At 37.0% G+C, this 24,763-nt stretch overlaps 1 protein-coding gene across 2 annotated transcripts in view; it reads left to right on the top strand.

The window, feature by feature from the left end:
• Positions 1–22,727, top strand: part of SSBP2 (single stranded DNA binding protein 2) — a 171,864-nt gene extending 149,137 nt beyond the window's left edge. For both annotated transcript variants that reach the window (XM_034073194.1, XM_034073193.1), the window contains 8 exons: positions 2,898–2,946; positions 4,928–4,963; positions 7,632–7,686; positions 10,868–10,938; positions 12,309–12,387; positions 15,184–15,212; positions 19,196–19,294; positions 22,110–22,727. In XM_034073194.1, the coding sequence (XP_033929085.1) occupies positions 2,898–2,946; positions 4,928–4,963; positions 7,632–7,686; positions 10,868–10,938; positions 12,309–12,387; positions 15,184–15,212; positions 19,196–19,294; positions 22,110–22,139 (448 nt within the window). In that variant the 3' untranslated portion in view covers positions 22,140–22,727. The remainder of the gene's footprint in view (positions 1–2,897; positions 2,947–4,927; positions 4,964–7,631; positions 7,687–10,867; positions 10,939–12,308; positions 12,388–15,183; positions 15,213–19,195; positions 19,295–22,109) is intronic.
• The last annotated feature ends 2,036 nt before the right edge of the window (positions 22,728–24,763 follow it).

Raw genomic sequence — 24,763 nt, 5'->3', positions numbered from 1 at the left:
AGTTCTGTCAGGGCTTTAGCTTTCCTAATCTGATCCCTGGCTGTTCTGACTGTTTCTCTGTATTCCTCCCAGGCTACCTGTCACTGTTTCCACCCTCTGTAGGACTCCTTTTTATGCTGGAATTTGTCCAGAACCTCCTTGTTCCTCCATGGAGTCCTACTGGTGCTCTTGCCTGACTTCTTTGTTGGGATGCAATGCTCCTGAACTCAGAGGGAGGTGATCCTTGAATACCAGCCAGATTTCTTGGGCCCCTCTTCCCTCCAGGGCTTTATCCCATGGAACCTTGCTAAGCAGGCTCCTGAAGAGGCCAGATCCTGCTCTCTTGAAGTCCAGGGCAGTGACCTTGGTGCACACTCTTCTCACACTCCCCTGAGGATCTCGAGCTCTACCATCTCATGATTACTACAACAAAGGCTGCCTTGGACCATCACATTCCCCACCAGCCCCTCCTATGTGAGGATAAGGTCCAGCATAGGCCCCCCTCCTCCTTTGTTCCTCTATCACTTGGAGCAGGAGGTTGTCACCAACACATTCCAGGAACCGTGACCCTCTAACAGATTGGGGTGGTTGAAATCTTCATGAGCAAGAGGCTTGTGAACATGAGGTATATATCTCCCTACTGAGGACCTCATCCTCAGCCTTCCTAGCTGGGTGGCCTAGTAGCAGATCCTCATTGTAATGTCCCTTGTCCCTGCCCTCCCTTTAATCCTGACCCACAAGCTCTTGGTTGGCTCTTTATCCATCCCAGGTTCAATTCCAGGTTCTCTTCTGAAAAATAGGATCTAATAAAACAAATACTGTATATAGAAAATAAAAACTTTTTTTTTTGGGGGGGTGGGGAAGGAGCACTTCATATTTCACCTTGTAATATTTAGGAATTGCTGAAAGTTTGAGTGTTCGAATATGCTGAAAGTTTGAGTGTTCGAATATGCTGACCATTTGACCTGAGGAGCATGAGTACTGTTGAGTCCCTTTCCTTGCTTCACCTCCCCTTCTCCCAATAAATAAGACAGAAAAGGCATTCCAAAAACAAAATCAATGGAAATAAATAAGTTTTTACTTGATTTAGTTTAGTTGATTGTTTGAGCTAATTTCTTTATAGTTTCATCAGCAATGTTATAAAAAAAAAACCAAACAGGATACAATATTAAATCCCTCAGGCAACTTATCTACTTAATAGGTTTTAGTTTTGCAAGACTTTAAAATAGATAGAAAACTTCCTAAACTCGTTAATAAAGCCTATATATTTAATTCAGTCTCCCATGTCTGGAAGCTGTGATGGCTAATGTTGCTTTTCTAAAGCTAGTGAGGCCAAAATGGCGTTCTAAATGTGAAAGTTTTGTCATCTGCTCTGCCTCTGAGCTGTCAGGGCCTTCAAAAAGTGATTTTGCCTTATTTATAAATAACTACGAGCTCTTAATGCTCTCAGGAATAGTTATGGTTATTGAGATGTTATGACTGTAAACATGGAGATTTTACCTCCCATATGGCTTGGATCCCTCATAAGGGACTGTTAAAAGATGAAGCCTAACCATCAAACTATTTTTTCTGAGCTCAGCTAAGAGAGAGAAACTTAAAATAACGCAAGATGTGAAAAAAATGTCCTCTATCTGCATGGCTCCTCCTTTTTTTCCCCTTCCCTGCCTTTAGTATCTCTCTGAAGTCTCCTCAGAGTTGTCTTTATCAAAAGGCTTTTGTGCCTGTGAAAACTCTTGTCCCTCTTGCTCAGGAGCTGCCACTTCATGTGTACACCACTTGGGTCAAATGTAACAAGGAAGTTTAAAATCTGCATTTTGACTGCTGTAGGATATATTTTGTGTTTCTGTGACTTCTGTTGCCTTAGTCAAGTAGCAGGCCGTTTTTAGATACATTTCTAAACACATTCAAAGAGTGTGTACAAACTGGCATGTATTCAGTTGTTAATACATAAGATTTATTGTAATTGTTATCAGAGGTTATAGCAATGTGATTTAATGTGGCTTCTTTTTTTAAAAATACAAGTTTTCCTAAAACATATAGAATGTACTACCATCACTTTCACTGATAAAACCTTGCCATACTTGCAGTATTCTAAAACTATACTGAAGAAATGCATTCATCTTCAGTTCTTCAGGAAGGTATTTAATTATCTAAGCAAGAGTACTGTTCCTATGCCTGAAATTCTGTTTTAGTACCTTCCTGTCTTTGTCTTTACTATAAGCAGACTTTCATGGACTGTGTGATTCTTCTTCCAGATATTTTAGAAAAGGTTAACAGAGTACAAGAAAAAAACCTCCTGTGAGAACTGACAAGAATTTGGGAACTTGTTTTTTACCCTTTGCAAAACTTGTGTGCCAAATTAACATGTTGCATATATGTAACACAGAGTTAAATTCTCTGTGAGCAGAAGGAAAACACTTCAAGAGACACACACTCACAATGTCTTTCAAATTGTTGTCACACTGAGAATATATAAGGGGAATGTCTGGCACTTCCTAAATTTGCAAGTGTTTGGGACCAATGCAAAACTATGCCATCTCCACTGCAGCCTCTGGCAGTGTGGCTATTGGAGAATAACTCCTTATGGTGCCATTCTGGCAGGTCCTGTTCTGAAAAGCAAAGAAGTACCAGAATGAGTTGGGAAATAAAGTGTCTTAAATGTGAGTGGCAGGGTTGTAACAATAAATAAATTATCTTTCATCAACTCATAAACTGATTAAATGATAATAGTAGTGCAACGATGGGAATTTTGCTACAGCATTATGACTTGGTGTAGTTATGGTTTATAAACAAACATGCTTTATTTTGAAAAAGCTATCCTTCCTTACTCTGGAAACAGATTGTTTTTATTTGCTTCCTTAAGAGCTGGTTAGAAGATGGGGATTGTTCTGTGTCTCATCTTTAATCTTCTGTTACAGGGGTCCTGGGGGTGGTAGACCTTGGCCAAACCCAACCAATGCCAACTCTGTAAGTAAATATTTAAAATATCTTAGACATGATCTTATATTTAAGAAAGTATTTCACATCAGTACACCAGGAAAAAGCTTCCAGTTCATTCAACAAACAGGATACTGCATGCTTTATATTTCTGTAACCCTAGTGCACCCTAGTGCAGAGCAGGTACAGTGTGGAGCACATCTGAACAGAGCACTCATTGACCTGCAAATATCCAGCTGTGTACGTAATCAACAATAGCTCTGCATCTTCACATCAGTTACAGCACTTCCATAACACAAAAGTGATCCTGGGGTATATTTGAAATACATTTTTGTTTCCTAGTGCCACTAAGATGAATTAGGTCAATACTATCTGCCCAGCAAGATCTACAGAAATCACAGCTTTTAAAGATACAGCTCAATGTGTGCTCACATATTTTACATAACAAAAGCACATTTTGCTGTGCTAAACTTGGTAATACAGAAGCACAGAGCAATTCCTTGCAACAAATCAGCCATTTCTCAATGGTTTTTGTAAAAAGCAGTGCACTCTATTGAGTTTCATGGCAACAGCTACAAAATGAGGTAGTCTAATAACAGTTTGAAGGAAGAAGAGGTCAGTGAGGCATCCCACATGAACAACAATGGTCTGGATTTTCCTCAGAAAACACAAAGGTAAAGTTTTCATTCAGTAATCGTACATCATTAGTATTAAAATGTGACATCTTTTAGCACTTGCAGTTGGATAAGATGGGTCTGGGTTAACGGACTAGCCTGGCTCTTTCTAGCCTTGTTCTCAATTTTTCATTATTTAATTCTACTAATGACAGCCGGGGTGAGGGTGATTCAGAAAAAAACAACTCAAACTCTTCATCAGTTTTCTTCTGCATGTACTCAGTTAAAATGGATGTTGGGCTAGCTGAAATACTTTCATTCTGTGAAATTCATAGAGAAGTCCAGTAATCGATGTATTTGTAAGACTGAGCCATCTGACAAGTTGTCTACCATCCTGCAAGATGGTGATGCTGCAGAATAATTTTATATTTTGTCAGTGGAGTTGCGTAATTCTTACCCCATATAATAGTATTGGTCCCTGCTCTTTTAGAAAGCATAATTGCAAAGGTCATAATGAAGAAGAAAATCTGATTATTCTTAGGCAACTGGATTTCTTCTGATATCCTCTGTAACAAATACCATAACTGAGTTTAAAATGAAAATAAAATACTGTCCTTTAAATAAAATATAAAAAAAAAAAGAAGAGGTAGGCTGCAAAGAAATAAAACTAGTAATTTTTAGGGTGAAAGAGTTGTTTTTCCTTTGAGGTCAAGATTTTAATCAATATCAAGTATACATAAGAACATACAAATTCAGTACACACTCCTCTTGACTTAAATGCAAGTATGTGCTGCTTAATTTTATAAAACTTATGAAGTATATTACCTTAATAACATTATAGCTTAGTCTTGTAGCTTAAACTTTTACTACAGACTGCAGATCTTTACAGACCTTACTGTGGCTCCCACAGTAAGAATAAGAAGACTGTTGCAGTAGATGCAAGAACTGGATTGGTACTAGAACTTGTGACCTGGTATCTTTAAAAAAGGATGTGCTGGCTGTTAAAAATGCATGCCTCACTTATGAAACAATGGAGAGCAGATATGAGACCTCAGCCTACAGACATTTAAATATGTGAATTATGTTTTCTGTATTAATTTCATTGGAGTGGCTACCAGGGCATAGTAATCTTAAATGGAAATATTTTTATTTGAAATATTGGATATTAAATTTGGTTTGTATCTGTACTGATAGTTGACTTGAACCTACTTACAAGGAGAAGTTGTTAAAAAGATGAGGTATTTTTTTGACAACAGTTAACATTTTTTCATAATCCTTAACTGTGTCTTTGAAATAAATTAAACAAATATGCATAACATACAGCTACACATAAATGTATATATGGACTTCATCTCACTGGAGACGAAATTACTGGTTTGTTTCTGTTGATATTACAGATACCGTACTCATCAGCATCTCCTGGGAACTATGTAGTAAGTACACTCGTGTGTGTTTGCTTATTAGAATGGATGTTACATTTTATTTAGGCAAAGACACAGCTGTCCAAATGTTAAGAAGAACCCTTGTGTATTGGTTGAGAACTGAACATCTGATCTGCACTTTTTTTTTTCTGCCGTCTGTGGTGCATATGTTGATGTTTATTAGTAGAATCATTATCAGTCTGATCAGAATTTCCCTGGGTGCTGTTTTACTTCAGTGAACATTTAGATATCCAATAAAATATATTGCCTTAATAATAAGGGACAAAAAAGCCCCAGTTTCCTCAATATCACGATATTGTGTATGAGTTTCTGAACTTTTTCAGAAAAAAAAATTGAAAATTTAGAATAAGCTTTTATCTCCCTAAATATATACGTATGTGTCCTTGTAGCTCACATTTTAAAGGAATTTACGTTCTCATAATTAACTTCTAAAGACTTTCGAATTCTTTTTTTCTCCATTGTCTGGCTTCATTTCATAGGTATTGTATTAACTTAGCATGGATTAGTTGGTATCATTGTTTTTTCTTAGTCTGTACTTCAGAAGTAAGTTGTTAAAGCTTTATAATAGGCCCAACATTGTGCTGTCTTTCAAAAGAAAACAAAATGCTAACTCTCTCAACACTTTACCTGTCAACAAAAAGTTTTTTGTGTAGTATATACTACTGGTTTTTGTCTCTCTCCAAAAAGATTAACTATGTTTATCCTTGTAGGCTCTTTATTGTTGTTGTACTGTTGTACTTGGAGTATTTGTACTCCTCATGTACTCTCCTAAGGCTGGGGAGCTTTTAAAGCAACTTTTTTGCCAAAAGATTTGAGAACTGGAACCTACACACTTTGAGGGCTCAGTCCGCTTAGTTTGTCAGACAGTTTTTGAGAAATAATTGCATTAGATATGAATACATTCTAGGGCGAAAGTAGTTGATACCAAGAGGCTTTCCAAGAGCAGGAAACACACAAGCAATGAGAGTAAATGCAAATGTAACATCAGGTGCAAAAGTTAGTAGTGAACACGAGTAACTTTTCTAATAAATGAACAGTTAGTGCTTTCTACACCTCTTTATGTTATGCTGAGAAATATATATAAACCTAAAAAAAATAAAATTTGTTGAGCTTAGTGCTCAAGTATGCAGATAAAATGTCTGACAGCTCTGTGATGCCTGAAAGGTCATATATATTATCCAAAGGTTTCTTTGGAATCTGTAGCTCTGCAGCAGCAATGATAGAAATTTTTGCTGAGGGCTGAGTAGGCCTTTCAGATAGTTTTCCCAAGCCAGATCCTAACACATTCATTTCTGATTCAATTCTAATTTGGGAGGGGTAAAAAGCAATGTGGCTGCTGGCAGTATGAAATGAAATTATGATTATGCCTTTATTTTTATAAGGTGATCTGTGGGTGTCGTGGTGGAGCAAGTCCTTGTTCTAGCATACTCTATAAGATACTCGGTGACCTTGCTTAAAACCTTCCAAAATACTTCAGTGAATTATAGCAAATCTCAGCAATGTTCTTCTAAGCAGGCAGGGACAGCTAAACCTTTATATTCAGTGCCACTGAAAAAATATTCCTGTCTGGAATGGTATATCTGCTATTTTAAATTATAACAAAAATGATAAAAAGAATAACAGTCATATGGCAATGAAAACAAATTGTGCTAGCTACCTGTGTATTTTTTATAATGGAAAGTCAGTATTTATCATATTCTATTGACACAGACATTTTTACCTGGAATTTGTTACGTTTTCATATTATTTAAAAATATTAGTGAATCTCAAATAGAGGAAGCAATATACTATGGTTCTGTTCTTCCTAAGTGATTAGTGTATTTAGAATAATATTATTGTAGAAATTCTTAAAGAAGCTTAAAACAATTGTTTGATAACCAAAGCCGTTTGTGTACAATTTTTAGTCATGAGCAGATTTGTAACACAGAAATACCTGAAACTAAGAAAATAGATGTTATTTGATGGGTTGGTTTGTTTGTTTTTTTTAATCTTTGAGTTGGCAGTCTGGGCAAGTAGTATGACTGTATCCAGCATTATTCTGACATTTTTAATCCATTTGTTAGTACTTTGAGAAGAAATGTTTTATACAGATGTTATTTTTAAAATTGTAGGATATTATACAGACAGAATTTAGATGCCAACCTCTTCAGGGTACCAAGTCTGCCTTAAAAAGGTGATTCTTAAGGTGATTAGGTTCTTCTGGCCCCATGGGACACCTCCACATTTTGTGCTTAGCAAACATTACTTACTCTACCACTGACCGTGAACAGAGTACAACAAAACAGAAATGTCAGCTGAAAAAACACTGGTAATGAAAACAGGTTGAGGGAATTAAGTATAATTGTCTTAGGCCCTATTCCAAGTATTTCTCTCATCTGACTCACAGCATGACACAGAGTTACTGACTAATGGATATTCTTGGGTCTGTATACCTACGTACATCAGAAATCTGTGGCAGAGCTTGCTGACCAATTACCTTGTCTTAAACTGTGATGAGATGTTTCACTAGCTTAACAGAAAATGTGAATGTTTTTACCAATTCATTTTAATTCATTACATTCATGGTACTTTTTCGTTTTTCTTTTCATTTGTACTATGTTCAGTTTTTATTGCGGTATCTTTTTCTTCCATGCCAACTGACATTCTCTGCTCTCTCTAGGGTCCTCCAGGGGGTGGAGGGCCACCGGGAACACCTATCATGCCTAGTCCTGCAGGTACTGAAATATACTCCAAAATAATAAAAAGTAATTATAAGGGATTTTAGGAAGCACACAAATTATTTTTCAGACTTTGATTTTGATGAAAAATCAGCTAATGATAAGTTACTGGTTTTATGCTTTCTGTATGAGTTTTTTTGTCTTTGCTTTCACTCTTTCTCTCCCTGCTCTGTTGCAGACACAGAGCATTGTATCTTTGCAGTTCAGAGCAATTAATTACTCTGGCTTTTGATCAAAATTGCAGTTTCAGCAATAGCAAGTTAAAACCAAAGAAGACACAGTCTTTATTTGCCTTTACTTATGTTCTTGGGACAGTTCCACCAGTTTGGAAATCAGGGGATTTCTGAATGTTGTGAAACTTTCCTGTACTATGCTATGGGATAGACCTGACCAACATGTGGCTCTTGAGTGATCCTGCAGCTGTGTCATCTGACTGACAGGAGGGTCATCATGGACAGGTTACTCTCGTATGTCTTGCAATAGAGGAGTAAGGCCCCAGAGGAGCCATCATCATGTACTACCAGTGATCTGTTCCCAGAACTTCAACTTCCCTATTTTTCCCCCAAGTGAATGAATGGTCTGTATCTTGCAACTTGGACTACATGGAGATTTTGGCCAGGCAAAAGATTGGCCACATTCCAGCCAAGGTTTGAGGAAACAAGGAGGAGGATAGGAGGATTTAGGATGGCTGGCCAGCTTCTCAAGGCTTAATAGGTGGTCAGCTAGATGTAAGTATTGCCCTCCATCAGTGTTGTGCAAAGATTGTGATACCAAGGTGGAACTACAGAATGTGAAGGATGCTGTCTTCCTCCATGGACAGGATGCTGCGAAAATGCAAGATGCAATTGCATCTTGTGCTAAATCAGTATTCAATAGCTACTCCTTTTGTAGCTGCTCCTTGTGTAATACCAGTTATTCAATAGCTACTCCTTTTGGCCCGTGTCAGCCTTTGAAACTCACTTTCACCAGCTGAGAGGTCCCCCATTCACCTCAGCGATGTTATAGCATCCTCAGTCCTTGTGTTATACATGTTCTTCCTGTCGTCTACAGCACAAGAGGGTAGAGGATTTCCTTAAGTAGCTATAAAAACTTCTTCATTAAATACATCTTCATGAAATACAATTACAGGGCTTTAGAATAATGCAACCTAAGATGAAGTATAGGGTTCCTTGTTCATATCATTAATGAAAAAGATAATTAGTACAAGCTGGCATTTAAAAGTCAGAGTCCCTTTTAACATAAAGCAAGCTTATGGACAGCCAGCACTTCATCAACACTGCATAAGACAGATGTTAGGCTGTCTGTGTTCCTCAAATGAAGCTTCTGCTGACAGTTTTTCCCTCTTCCAGTCAGAGATTCAAAGATGTTTTGAGTTTCTCCTTTTGAAAGTATGAAAATACTTAGAAACTGACCACCTGAGAGTTTTGCAATGGTATTTATTTGCCTTTGAGACAAACCAGCTCCAAAGGCTCCCATGGCCCAAGTAGCCCCTATGTGCTTTGACATGAGCCAGCAGAGCACCGGGAAACTTAGGGAGGTGTGTTGCACAAGGGTCTGATGGTGAAAGAACTTTTTGCCTACCTCATTGAACATTAAAAATTAACTTTTTATATGCGAATCTTACTTTGATAACTTCAGGATAAAAGCTTTTTGTCCCACCCCCACTTCTGCGAACAGTGTATTTAAATGTTCTAGTGATACATAGTGCTCTGTTATATAATGGAATTATTTATTCACCAAGGTGAACTGATGCTTGGAAAACTTGTCTTAGAAAGATTAAGGAACAGACAAAACCCTTGATTTTAACTTCCCAGAGTACATACAAATACTTTCTTACAGGAGGTCAGGCTGTATTCCCTCTTTCAACACATTTCGGTGGGCTCAGTTTTCTTGCTTTTCCTATTTCTAACTCAAAAATACCTCCATCACCTTCTCTTTGAAAAGAAATTACAGCTCAGCAGTGGGTTTTGTTTGTATTCATAGTCTCAAAACTCTGGTTCAAAGAGGTGGAACGGTCTTTCAGAGGGTCTGGGTGCAGAGTACTGAGATATTATTTTTGTAGGTACTATACTGGTGCTGGTTTTTCAGAGTTCCTTGTATTTTTTTAAATCATGCTGTCCCCTTAGGGGTGTATTTAGACTTCCCTTTGGTCATTCTTCTCTCAGCAAACCTTCCCATTACATGACCTGTCTCTTGGGAAGTTCCTTTGGGAAATGTTTTGCATAATTTTTCTACCATCTGCTGCATTTTTTGCCTTCTCTTTCATACAGATACTGACGAAAGTTGTTAAGATGTTGTGTGTGTGTTAGCACTGGGGATGAGCTGGAGTTCAGAATGAGTAGTATGTGTCTAATGGTTCTTAGGCATTGGTTTCTCAAGTTCAACCACACAGTTAGCTGGGCTGTCTTCTGCATTTCAGCTCTGGAGATGCTTCATCTGAATATTCATGTGCATTTATTGTAGAAGAAGGATTGAGATGGAATATAGGTGTGTCAGTATCTGGCAAGGGCAAGTGAAACTCTTGGCAGAATTTACTAGCTTAAGCACCATCCTGTGCCAGGATGGTTTTGTTGGTTTTGGACTTCAAGAGGTTTTTTTGAAGCACTGCACCATGCTGTACCATTAAGATACATTTAAGCTGTCCTTGGAGTCAGGATCTTTGCATGGTGTTCCACTGAATGGTTAGATGCATCCAAAATCAAGTATACTGAGATGGATGAAAATAAAATTTTTTCATGTGCTATCCTAACTTGAAGTCTGTATAAATGAGAAGCTACTTATCATTTTTTTACAAATGGAAAACAAATTGCAGGAAGTATTGATAAGAAACTCTTGTTCTATGGAGAGACTTGAAGACGTGTGAAGTAATTCAGAAATACAGGAAAAAGGGGTTTATGGAATTAAACAGTTATAGCTACTTGGTGATTTATAAACCTTTTAACAGTCATGCATAAAACTGGAGTCTAGACATAGTCACTTAGGGACCATTGCAATTATTTCTTTTCATAGCTCTGTTGTGTGGTAGCAGTAGATAGAAAGGGAATGAAATCTATTATATTGCCCACTGTGTATCGGTGATTCAGGCACAGAAATAATACGAACAAAATGACAGGATATGTATTAGTTGAGAGTTTTATTGAAAGTTACATATTAGCACTTAAATAATCTCTTATTACAGATTCAACCAACTCTGGAGACAACATGTACACTTTAATGAATGCAGTACCACCTGGACCCAACAGACCTAATGTAAATATGACTCTAGTTACATACTTCTTTGAATTATGCAGCTTTTTTTTTAAATCCAAACACTATGTTTCCATCACATATCATTAACACTAAGTTTATAATTTTTATGGGTGACACTTCAGTTGCTTCCCCTCACCATGTACTTTTTTATGTTTCCCAAATCATGTCAATACATGCAACATAAAGATTGGAGCATATTCTACATAGAAAAGACCTTAGAAGCTCTGCATGTGGATTTTGGGATGTCTGTGATGCAGTAGACTTTGGTGTGCTAGAACATCATCCTAGGAGCTCCCCATAAGCATTAGTTTCAACATGATTCAAACTTCTGTTCAAATAAAGGTTTCTGTCCTTGAAAAAGGAGGAGAAAATTGCTGAAGGTGACTCAGTATTATGTTGCCCTGCTCTTCTGTGAAAGAGGACAATATCAATGCATCTGAGAAGAAACCAACTTCCCTGTTTGTCTAAATGGGATGTTAAGAATGAAACCTATTGATAACATTTAAATATTTGCCTAATGAACTAGTTAACTTCTGACTACTTAGTCTAAATTTCAGCAATTCTAGTGCTTACAAAAATCTGGATTCTCAGAATCAAGAACTTGAATCTTCCTCGATCTTTCTCTGTGGTTTCAGTTTTATTGTATTCCTCTTGATTACAACCACATTTCATTTAGTCATGATCCATGTCATGGGCCTTTTGGAGAAGAACAAAAAAAAGCCAGTAAGACCTAAAAGTATAGTTATTTAGATATTTCTAAATCATAACATAGTGTATTCTATTTTTTTTTCTATGATGTTAATGTCATTAAGTATTTGAATAATAAAATTTAAGAATAATATCTGAAATTGGTCAGAAACTCCACAAAGATAATGTGGAGTAGTCCAACTGTCAGCATAATGGGGGGCTTGAAAGCTATTAATTAATCACTTACTTAGTTCATTGAAGAGAATCATAAAAGTTTCCTGTAACCCCAATAAGAGTACACTTAGGTCAGCACTAGCAGGTTTGAAAGTCATACCCAAGGTGTCAAAGTAAATAATAAATTATTCCTAAGCTATATTCCAGCCTACAGAGAGGTGAGAGTTTCATGAAAGTAATATAGGAAAAAGTTAAAAGAAACAATGACGCTTTCACGGTCTTCACATAAAATACTTTCATTTGACTTGCACATTCAAAGATAGGACTGTGCATTTTTCCTTCACTTTTTTTTGGGGGGAGAGGGGTTGGGGTTTTGGGGGGGGGTTGGTTGGTTGGTTGGTTTTGGTTTTTTTTGTTTGTTTGTTTTTGTTTTTTAATCCTGACATTATTAGATTATCTAAAAGAAATTGTACAGTAATATCAGGTTTTAATGTCTGGTCATTTTATAGTTTCCAATGGGGCCAGGGTCAGATGGACCTATGAGTGGACTGGGTGGAATGGATCCACATCATATGAATGGATCATTAGGTAATGATAGTAAATATTACAAGCATTGTGAATTTTCTATGACCAGTTACCTGAGTTATGTGGAAAACTGTGTGTAAAAACCTTTTAAAACCAGAAAAAAACTGTATATACATTACTGAGAAGTATTAAGATACTCTTTTAAGCAAATGAGTTGGCAATTCTGGAAGAAAAATACTGTATTTTATTTATATTACACAGTTTTGATGCAGTTAATGAAAAGCAGTCTGAATGCATACCATCACAGTAATTTAGAGGTGAAGGCTTAAGAACTATTTTTATATACCTCTGTTCCTCTTTGAAAATCTTGGGGAGGTGTCATTGTGAAATGCTGATGCACTTTCTTACCAATTACCTGGAAGTAAGTTATTACATATTTTGATGTATGTGTTAAGCTGGTTTTATTCCAACATTTAGATATCACCATTTGTTCCATACTTAGCCATGTCTGTTAAGTTTATTACTCTTCAGACAGTTGCCAGTTTTAACGCATCCAGAAGAACATGCAGAGGCAGGGGGAACAGTGTGTTGCTTGGCTGCTGGCACTGTGATTTTTGGAGGACTTGTATCTAGGGGAGAAGCCTTGCACAACTGTGCAAAATATACACTGCTTTATCTCCAGACTGTCCTAGAAAACTCTCTGCTCTTACTCTTTGCTGGAAGCCTGATAGATGTTTGAAAGAGATTTTAAGAAGCAAGATACAGCTAAATAAATTGCACTTAATGCCTTCCTCTTCCATGTTTGCAAGGTAAATAAATACTCTGATTTTATTTCTACTCCCTAACACAAGGCAAATAGCTCTGAATAGAGTTCTTGTGTTGTACTCTTCACTTCTATCTGCACCAAGGTGTGTGAGTCCTGCAGGTAACAGGGTGGAACTTCAGGCTGTAAAGTTCTTTAGGTTCTCTTCTTCTATCCTCCTGGTCCACCAGAAGTGTTCTCTTGTGCCTCCCACAAGGGGCACCAGCAACACCCTGCTGAGCAGTGTTTTTCTTTATGGGAAGAAACCCAAGCAAGCTAAACACAGGTCAGGCAGGCAGAAGCCAAGCTGCTGGTGCTCCCCTTGCTGTTATCCCCAAAGAAAAGCTCTGTCACTTTCCCAGCACAGGCATGGACCAGCTGAAACTCCACGTGGTTTAAGTCCATACTTCCATGGTGGGTGAGATCTGTCACTCACAGCCCAGAAGCTGGAGGTTGTGAGACAGGAAATACAAACTGGTAGGACAAAGGGAGAAATCTGAAGAGGCTATGGCAGGTTGAGAAAAAGACAGCTATCAAACCTTATTTAGCAGACATGTTCTGAACAATTAAAATTCAGCAGTATGCACCTGTCTCCTAATAGAATTATCTTTTTTTCTAGGAAAGCATGTCCCTGAAATTCCTAGATTACTTTGCATAAGGGTTACATTCAAAGAAATTAAAAATTGTGTAAAAGGTAATAGCATCTTTTTCTGTCACATTTCTACAGCCTTAGAATTATTTTTGGCTAAAAGAAAATAAATTAATGGAAGGATTTTACAGACATCTAAGCATTTGCTTAGTTATTTTCTCTAGGGAAAGAGTTGAAGTGCTTAGTCAAATTAATGATGACTGCTTTCTAGGGGTAACTTCATATCTAAATTAGAACCTGAGTCCTTTAAGGAGAAGAGGGCTGGAAGGGAGCCTCTGCATTCATCTCCATGCTGCAGTAGGCATCTGTGTCTCATAATCAGGTGGATAAATTGGTCAAGGTCCATCTTGAACTTTTCCAACTTCTTTGACCATAACCTTTCTATTTGGTATCTATTCATAGCTCTGATGTTTAGATAGAAATCTTTTCCTGATTCCCACCAAAATTTATCCTTTGGGATGTGACAAGATAGCTCTTCATAACATTTATGTATCTGACGTATTTATATAGAGAAATCATATTTCTTCTCAGCCTTAATTTGCCTGGCTAAGTATAGTAAGCTATTCCATCCAGTCTTCTTCCACAGCTCCCCTTTTCTTGATTGATTTCCCTGATACTCTGTGTTTGTATTCAGTACTCTTGTAGAATATGTCTTTCCTGAAAATAGGTGACCAGAATTGTTTACTGTCTGTTGATGCTAAAAATGCTTTTTTTGATACATTCATCCTAAATTTTATTTCTTCTTTTCTTTACCAGAGTGAGAGCTACAGCATGTGAAAAAAGTTCAGTAGTCTTGCACTTGTTATATTTAATTTTATTCGATTTCTGTTACTCTGGTCCTCACGATCATCTGCTTTCTTCTGAAAGATACTGTCATCATCAGTGTTTGTAATGAATCAAAACCTGAAGTCATTCCAGCCAATTTCAGTAGTAGGCTTCTGCTTCTGCAAGTAAATAGTGCTCTTTTTTTTTTTTTTTTCCCAGGAACATCAACTTTTACTAGTTGGTTGCAGCTTTTTTTTGTTTGTTTTTTTTTTTTTAATACAGCTAATGCAACGTCTCTCGTGGTGGATAATACCACAAATGAATTGCATTACCTGTACCATGGTTTCTAGAGTTGTGCTGGCTCTCTCATTCTGAAAGGATGCCACCCAAATAACAGATAAAGATCAGAAGTGTTTCCTTATTCTTTTTTAATTTTTTGGTATGTTCATAGAGAAAGGGCTAACATTGTTCAATACTGACTGTAAACTTTTACTAAGAGAGACATTGCGAAGGAATTGCGATGATGTATGATTGGTTATGTTTTAAAGTATTGCTGTGATGCTATATATTTACTATGGAAAAAAAAATCTTAGATTACCATCAGCTTAAAACTAATTGAAAAAAATGTCTGTTCTAATTTAAGGCTCAGGAGACATGGACAGTATTTCCAAAGTAAGTATCTAATCAAATATTTGGAATTTTTAGAATATTTCATCCTAAACATACTTTCTTTGTTATAGTGCTTTTTGTTATGTATCTACATTTTCTGCTTGTCAGCTCTCTGGAAGTTATGCAGACAGCATCAGTATTAATTGAAAATTCTATAACAACATAATAAATGGGGAGTATAAGTAGACTTATTCCCTACTGCTTAATAATGTGTATTTATGAATGTGATTAATTATGTCCAGTTCATAATCTGATTGATCATGTTATAATCTTCCGTACTGTTAAGACAAATGAACGTAGTTTTAATAATCAATTCTATTTAAATGTAAATTTGGGAAAATGTCATTAGGATGTTACATTTGTGCACTGCATGATTGCTTTTGTCACTTCTGTAAGGCAATCTTGATCATTAATATAAGTTCCTAAAAGCTAGAATAAAAAGTAGTTTTAGAAGAAGTACTATTTTGATAGCATAACCATTAAATAGTTGGAAATGAATGCGAATTTAACTTGAAGGGGTTTTGCATCAACAAAAATAATACTGTGCTTGAATGTGTCATATACTACTACATATGTGATCATTATTAATATAGGAATTCATGAGCTTATGTGGTATTGATAAAGTGACCTTTTAATATCTGCATAATACCTTTTAATAGCTGCATGCAGGATGTGTCCGAGACCATTGCTGCTCCTGTGAGGGAGCGATCCTGTATTTTTGTACATTTTTTTTATATAGCATTTTCAGGCTCTGCAAAATGATGGATTGAAATGATAGTGCTGCCTTAGTTGTGCTGTGCTTAGATGTGCAGTGATGGATTCAATAAAAGCCTCCGATCAGTTTATAAACATACAGCATTTTTTAAATCAATACCCATATCTTTTCTTCAGTATATTTATTGCAAACTGCAGCATTTTTTAAGGCAAAAACCCCAAACATTTCCATTAGCTTGCCATAGGGTTATTTTTAACAGTCTGTGTTCAACTCACTGGTATTAAGTATTGGTCTATTTGCTAATACAAATATAAGGAGCTCCGAAAAGTTGCATCCAGATTTATTTGGAAGTCTTGTAACTTGTTAACCTTAATAAATAATTAATGGAAATCATGTTTGATGCATGTCTTTTTCAAATTACTAAAAGAAAAATGCTGTCCCAGTGATGCCATTGTTCACTAAAGTTAATACAGTTTGCCATGTGTGATGCTCAAGTCCAGGCACAGGGCATCACGCGAGTAAAATGTATATTAGAAGAGCAGATGATACATTCCCAAGAGATTCGGAAAATCAATCCAGTCTTGGTAGAATCAGTACATCTCACAGATTTCAGAGCTATTTTTTTTCTAGAGAAGATTTTATTGTAATTGGCTGGACGTCAAAACATTAAGATTTTATGAAGTAGATGAGATGGGGGAAGTAAATGAGCTGAAATGATGCATATTAAATAAACATTAATAACTAGTGATACTTGAAGTGCCCATAGAATTTGTACAGGCATCAAAGACATTTTTGCTTTGGAGAAACCAGCTAGTGCTACAAGGCTAGACCCCATACTGGCCATACAAGCAGCCCAGAGGAGTTGCTACAGAAGTGTTTATGTCAGGAATTTGAACCTCTGGGGTTGGTGTACCCCAGCAACTGCAGAATTTCAAACTTTGCACTACACAGAGCAAGATAAAACAGGGGTAAATCCCCCAGGAATGAACAAAAGTGTGGGATCATCACATAAAATAAATGTGACAAGGCCTTAGTGAGTTTTAAACTTTATATTCATAGATTTTATGGCAAGAAGGGACTGAAACTGTATAGTATGACCTTTTCCGTAACACAGGCAACCAGACTTCCCTGAATTAATTCTTGCTTAAGGTACAGTAGCTGTGGTTGAACCAAAGCAGTATTTTCAATATTTTTCAAGCTGTGGATCCCAAAACATCTGCAGTACTAACTTTACTGAATAGCAAACTTAATTTTCTGACGTTAATCAGCTAGTTAGGCTTTTACTTGTCTTTGATGGACATGTTGCCCAGTGATTTCTGGAGATCTGGGGATCAGTTTGAGAAGCAGTGAACTAGGGTGAAGAAAGCAATAGGCTTGGGTCAGGGGTTTTGACCCAACGTTAGAAGCTCTGTTTTACATGCTAATAAGCAAGTTATGTTTGCATGTCAGTTATGTAATTAATTTTATATTTAACCTATAAGTGAAAATATATACACCAAGATGAGCTCATATACATACTTGGCCATTCAGACTGAGAATGGTCATCTTCCCTCAGGGGAATATGGTGAAAGAGGAGCATGCAGAAGTCATAACTATCCCATCCCCTTTCCTATTCAGTGAGCACTCCAGTGTACATCTATAAAATGCCAGTAGAGAGAGCCTTCGTAGTTCTATGTGAAGTGCCAAGGAATGAAGGGGACTTTATCTTTCTCTAATGTTTCCAATTTTTCATTCAAAGTTTAACCTATTTCAGATTTAGTTATACTAAATGAAGACTGCATGCAGGCATTTTCAAAGTGCAAAATGCCTCTTTGGTTGTTTTTGTTTGTTTGTTTGTTTTTTCTTTTTTTTTTTAAAGAAACCTCTGTGCTAATAGATGTAGCATAGAGGATTATAATTGAGGTAACATAAGAAAAAGAGGACAAATTCACTTAAGATTCTTACAGTCATAATTTGGTCATTTTGATCAAGTTCACTACTTGGAGATACATTTTGTTAGCTTGCAGTTGACTGCAATAGGTTTGTGTCGAATTTATTATGACATACTAGATTTGCATTTGTATAAGTAAAATCTCAACAGCAATATTGCTTTCAGTTTTCTGCATCAAAAAAAAAGCAGAAGAACTGTGATAGACGTAAATGTTTCATGCTGACGTTCATTACTTCACTCCCCAGTTTCCCTGACTGCTCCTTTTCCATCACCAGTCATCTATAAGTAGGAATCTTAACAGTGATGGAAAGACAACTGCCCATGCTTCAGGCATGGTAGGGTACTGCCAACCAACTTTCTAAAAGCACCTAATTGTAGTGCCTACAATAATCATGTATTGGCTATTGACTCAGAATAATTTCTGTGGCAGTTACGTTGTTTCACCCTTTCTTTAAATAACTGAATCCTGAAAGCATTTGCTGAACATTGCAGAGGTGATTCTGCATTTCTGTAAGGAAAAAAAAAAAAACAAAACCCAAACCAAATGAAAAATGGAACTATATCTTCATGAGTCTATATATTATTTATTAGTATGTCAGTCACACTTAGAGACTGAAAATGTTGCTTAAAATGCTGTTGTATTAAGCTGTGTGCAAGCAAATCGCAGAAGTGCAGTTCCTCCTGTGAAACGGTTTGTGAGCCCAGTCCAGTGTCCAGCTGTTACTCAGGAATCTTTTGTTTAAAACGCTCTTGTTAACTCTTTTACCTACAAATGCTGTGTGTTAGCTGTGTTCAGGGGTTTACTACTTGACCACTTGTGAACTACTTGTGAAACTGTATTTCAATAAACCATAAACACTATGAGGAAAGACCCCAGACACAGGCCTTTGCAAAGGTCTGTGTAGACCAGATCCATCCATAGGTCTGTCTTTAAGTACATATTTCTAAGTCATGTATGTCAAGGCACACACTTAACAGACTTCACTGCATTTGGCCACATGATTTAATGTAGTGACAGAACTGGCTCGTATCCTGATGCAGCTATTGGAACCTTCCTGATTTTAGAAGATGCTGGCTATAACTTCAAAACAAGAATTGCAGGTAAATAATTCTTGCTTTAAGTCACTAGGAAGCATTCGTTTACAGGCTGAAATTAGTGACCACATCATGCAGAACTGTGCAGAGGCTTACTTTTCATCTTTGAAAATCCCAGTGCATTACACAGTGCATCTTAGTGCATTACAGTATCATGTAAAGTGTGCCTTTGGCACACTTGGTGAAGCTGGGAAATGGACTGCAATCTTCAACAATTAATCTGTATTTTAAAATCTTATTTAACAGAACTCTCCCAGTAATATGAGCATGAGTAATCAGCCTGGCACTCCCAGAGATGACAGTGAGATGGGTGGAAACTTCCTCAACCCTTTCCAGAGTGAGAGCGTAAGTATTTCTTTACCTGTTTTCTTGTTTGTTTTGTTATTTCCTTTTACTTTGTGAAACTTTAGCTCTGTAACTGCGTTTAAAAAATACAGCAATAACAAACAGTTTTGTAGTTATTTCTAATGCAGTACTGTGCCTCATGTTCTTACTAGGTTCTAAAATTATAGTATTTATGGATTTGGCAATACATAGTGCAGAAGACTGCTAGAAGTTGAGCTGAAACTGGAAAATGTGGGAAGTGTAGATTTACTACAGAAATTTCCAGATTAAGAGGTCAGTTATCACTGAAATATCTGTTAAACAGTAATAATTATGCATCACATATTCAGTAGTGCACAATGGGTGTTAGACAATATCCAAGCAGCCTAAATACACATAGTCAACAGATCCTTACACCTGAGTGTTTTCAATGTGTGGCTGCCCAGCCTTCAACTCATAAACAATGTGTTTTTTAGGGAATACCTTTTGGAACAGGATTTTCACTGAAGGATATGATCAGAGCACAGGCAGATCTCACGTTGCAAAGATGCAGTGTCCTGTTAGAGGCAGAAAAAGCAAAAGTTCCCTCTAGTGTTAATTCAGGCTTTTTGAAATAGAGAATGCTTGAGGCAGCAACATGTGGTATAAACTGCCTTACAGAGCAAGCCCATGGTGTTTTCATACTTATGTGTCTGAAGATGAGTTTCTGAATACACATTTAGGTTCCTAAATAGGAGTGACCTGATTTTTCAGAAGTGCTGAGTGGCTTCAACACTTCTATTATTCCTGGAAATCACTGCTGCCCAAAGTGAGTGCAACTTCATTAACTGTGGAGTGGTGAACTCCACTTAGATATTATGACAAGTAAACTGTCTGATCACAAAACAGTTGAATTTCAAGGCAAATTTAATGGGAATCAGATTGGGTGTGGGGATGGGTTTGCTTTTTTAACCTAGTGAAGTGGCAGACTTTCTGCATGATAGCTGTTATTGTCTTCATAGCAAGGGCACATGTTCATATGTTCTGATTGTGTGGAGTATTCAAGAAAAATGTCTTTTACAATTCAGAAAGGCTGATGTTTAACATCTGCCAAAAAAAAACAAGTCATGATAGAACCTCCGTTAAATGTAACCCTTGACTCTCAATTTGGCATACTTTGCTTACAAAGTAAGGGCAGGCAGTCTGATCAGCAGGCAGGCCAGTTTAGCAAACTAAAGTCATGGAAATAAGGACATCAGTTGTACTCAAAAGTAGATCAGTTTTGTCAAACACTTCCTGGATTCTAGGTGCACCTAGATGTTGTTTTCCTACCTGAAAGAACCTGGGACTCAGTTTTCCCAAGGTTTTACATGAGATGTATGACTACAAGGCACGCATTATACATGCCATGTGCATTTAGGTATGGATTCCTTTCTAACATGAGTCACATTGTAGTTCTTGGGAACTGTTTTGCTTTCTGATTTGTATTTTATTACTTGGCTACTTAGAGTAGGCATTATTATGAAGTCTTTCTCATGCAGATTTGCTGTTCAACAAGAGTTTTGTTTGGGGTGGGGAACAGTGCTTGGCTAATAGTAAGTTAAAAATCACAGACATGTTTAGGTATCTTTTGATTCCTTATCCAAAGTCATTACTGAGGTACTTTGGCTCAGTACAGGAAATCACTTAAACATAGGCTTTGCTTTAAGCATTTGAGCTTGTTTCTGTGGCTAAAGATATGCATGTTCTTTTGCTTGGCAGGAGATGTTGGAAGTAGCCCTAAAGCAGTCAAAACATCAGAGACATGACAAGGCATAAATAGACTCTACCTAACTAGTCCGTTACTGTACCCAAATAGTCCATTCTATATAGTTTACATGACAGGAAAGACCTATCCAAGATGCTTTTTTGTAATATGCTTGTTTGGAAATGGCCAGCTTGAAACTCTAACTTTGGCAATATTTTTATTGCATATCTGTTCTTGCAAAGGCAAATTTTTCTGTTTCTTGTATCAGTTTTCATAATGCTAATACTTCTTGCATTTGAACATTTTCCTTTACTTAGAAGATTTTAGGCCAAACTATGTGTTGCTGCAGTCTGCAGTTTTCCATTTAAAAACAAATTAGGCATATAGATATACACTTCTTCTAGGCATTGTGGTATCCCATTGATTACTGTGATGAAGTACTGCTAACTTGAGGGAAACTATAGCTTGTATAACGGCTGCAGTTCAGTTTGTGTTACAGTAATAACGTAATGTGGTGACTGAATTTTTGTTTCACATAAAGGAGAATGACCACTAATCCTTGATTCTGTTTGCCTTCTAAAATTGATAATACAGAATAATGCAGAATACAGAATAATTGCCTCCTAAAATTGGTAATACGGAATACAGAATAATGCAGCCTAGTTTAATTCCAGTCTTACATACCTTCACTACTTTCTTCCCATAAAGTAATAAAAAGCTCTCCAAAATATTTATGTGGTTCAGGTAACCATAAATACAACTGGTCTTCTTGAGATTAAGTTAAATCCCCCCAGTATCCAACACTGACCAGGAAAATGTGTGGAAAGGATCAGTGAGGTATTGGTTCATCACACTACCCAGGTAAGACCAAAACACTCTTCAAGCAAGTTGTCTTTATCAGCAATAGCTGTACTTTCACATAATGAGAGAAGTATCACAGAAGTTATAATACCACAAATAGAACTACAGACTCAGGCTACAGGATGATTTTAGCAGGAAGTTCAAAGAACATGTTGACATGTGAACCGGTTGCTGTGGTCCAGAACTAGGTTGCGGAGGGGGGGTGGCATGGAAAAATGGTTGTTAAAATGTGGATTCCTCTTTTTCCAGTACTCCCCTAGCATGACAATGAGTGTGTGATCCGTTAACAAGTCTCGCCATGAAGACCACAGTGAGTTGGCCCTCTTCAGAGAGCTACTGCAGAAGAAAATTATTCGTCCCAGTGTACAGTTTAACAAAAGGATCTCAGACACAATCAGACCCACCTTTATTTTATTTTTTTTTCCTACCATCTCCCCCATTTTGTCAAGAAAGTGGGTCCCAAACATGATTGAGATAACCATAAAGAGTGGCATTAAGAGAACTGCATTAAGATGGAACTGCAAACAATTATCTGTGTATGTACATGTATGGGTTGATATATATGTATGTCTGTGTGATACAGAAATACACACATACATACATAGAGCTGCAGGACATTGTAAAATATTATGACATGACATCTTAACTAGAAATGAGAAGTAGGGACTTTTATTCCTTTTTTTTCCACGTTTACATTTTAATTATTAAAATCTGCTTTCCCTCTCCCCTCCTGAACTGTTCTATGTTGCATATGTCACTGCTTTATAAGTTATTTTTTATGGTGAATTCAAATGATAAATTCTTCTGATTTTGTTAATGTCTGCCATTATAGATAGGAATAAAATTGCTTATAAGAGCTTTCATTAAGTTGTGTTTGATACCAGTTACCCTGTGAATTACAAATTGTACTGTCTCAAGAAATAGAAGAAAGCTCAACTTAATTTTTTTGAGAAATTTAATAATTTTCACTTAGTTTGGGGATTTTTTTTATACTTTGCCTTTAAAAAAAGAAGCACTGAGGGTTATTTTTCTTCTTTAATTGAAGCCTAATATCTGCAATATCTATTTCAAATGGAAGCCTGAATTTGATACAAGATTCTCAGTTTATATAGAGTACTATAAGGTTACTGTAAGTGAGCTCCAATTGCTATAGAATCTAGCAATAAAAAGGGAGGGCTTCTTCTGCCCTTGGTAATGAGTTTTGTATTTAGCATGATCTTCCATAGGGGTGGTTGTGCAGCAGAGTCCTTATCACCAAAACCTTTTTTTTTAAATAATGTTTTCCCATTTTCACTGATTCTCAACCAGATGGTAACAATCCTACTATAAACAGCATTTCCCAAGCCCATTCAGAAAATCAGGTCACCCTACTATTCAGGTGTGCATTTTTCATCACATTACCAGAAATAATTCCCTCAAAGTTTTCAATAAACAGCCTTTTTCTTCCTTTTTTTTTTCCCAGCCAGAATGATGCAGTAAACTTTTTATGACTGCTGGCCTTGTGAGGGTCTCTCTTTTGCCATGAACAGAAGAGAAAATAAGGTGTTGGCCATTTTATAAGGAGGTCAGCCTATATTAGACATGAAAGCTGAGGACAGAATGGAGAAAGGGCATATGGTCTTAAAGGAAATGTTTCTGGAAGCAATCCCATGTCTCTTCAGGCAAAGTTCTAAAACCAAGGTTATGGCACATGTAGTTCTTAATGACTTCCAGCTCCCCCAAGAAAACAAAAGTTTTCAGTTGTGTAGTGATAAAAAGAGTGATGAACAGCAATGAGGCCAGGAAGAGGCTGAACAAAAGTTCATGCCACAGACAAAAAACAAAGTCTCCTCCTTGGACTTTGCATGTAGAAGAGCCACTTACATCGGAGGAGCAGTTCTGAGATGTGCTATGGCTGTGAAGGCTTGCAAGGACTTTTTTTTCATGAACTTACGATAAGAAAGGGCATAGAAGGGACTCCTTGTGACAGCAGCTGCACACGGTGGGGTGTGCAAGGAATACTACAAACTACGAGCTCATTTTTATTTACATATATTATATGTGTCTAATATGAATATAATATATATATAATATATGAAAATAAAAAAGTGTAACACTTGCTACTCTCTTAGATGAAACTCTTGGAGGCTTAAAATTATCTTAAAATATCAAAGATTTTGGCAGCATCACTTTTAAGTGATAATAACTACTTTGATTTGTTGTAAGCATAAACTAGATAGTCATTACAATATTTTTGTCAACTTAATTCCCAGTAATTATGAAGGTTGCATTCATCTGCTTATCTTTGTAAAACACTCTGTTGCTGTCCCAAAAGACACTAGAGGCCCCTGCTATTGATTGGAATTACAAAACCACAAAAATCAGATTTAATTTTCTCAGATCGTTTGCTGATCTTAAGGTCCTTTCCAACTCTGAACTATTCCACGATTCTGTGATACCACTGATTTCAGTGGCTGTGTCCCCAGTGCACTGCAGAGTCCAGGTGTCCTTTCAGCCTTCATGTGACACCTGTATTATCCATGGTAGTCTTCCAAGAGGGACTTTTGTGCCCAGCCAGGTGGTCACTTGCCACTGGACTAAGATAAAAGGATACACCTGGACTATGTATCATGTGCCAAAGCCCATTCATGCACCAAGTGTGCCCCAGAGGGAGATCTTACACCACTAAATGCGTATGGGATCTGTTCCAAATCTCCAGGAAGCCCCTGTGGTGTCCTGTGCCAGGCTGTAGCTCCAGCAGGCAGCAGTGTGTCCACTGACCACCTGACAGTGTCACTGAGGGCTCTCTTACAAGACAGAGTATATGCTGCTGTAGCATTATTAATCAGAGTAAAGGTTTTAGATTAATCAGTCTTGATTTTTTCCCCTTCTTTATGAATTCTGCTTTGTCTGCAATATTTTAG

The sequence above is a fragment of the Melopsittacus undulatus genome, chromosome Z (genome assembly GCF_012275295.1).
Source record: "Melopsittacus undulatus isolate bMelUnd1 chromosome Z, bMelUnd1.mat.Z, whole genome shotgun sequence".
In the NCBI taxonomy this organism is placed as follows: Eukaryota; Metazoa; Chordata; class Aves; order Psittaciformes; family Psittaculidae; genus Melopsittacus; species Melopsittacus undulatus.
This window is presented reverse-complemented; position numbering and strand designations above follow the sequence as displayed.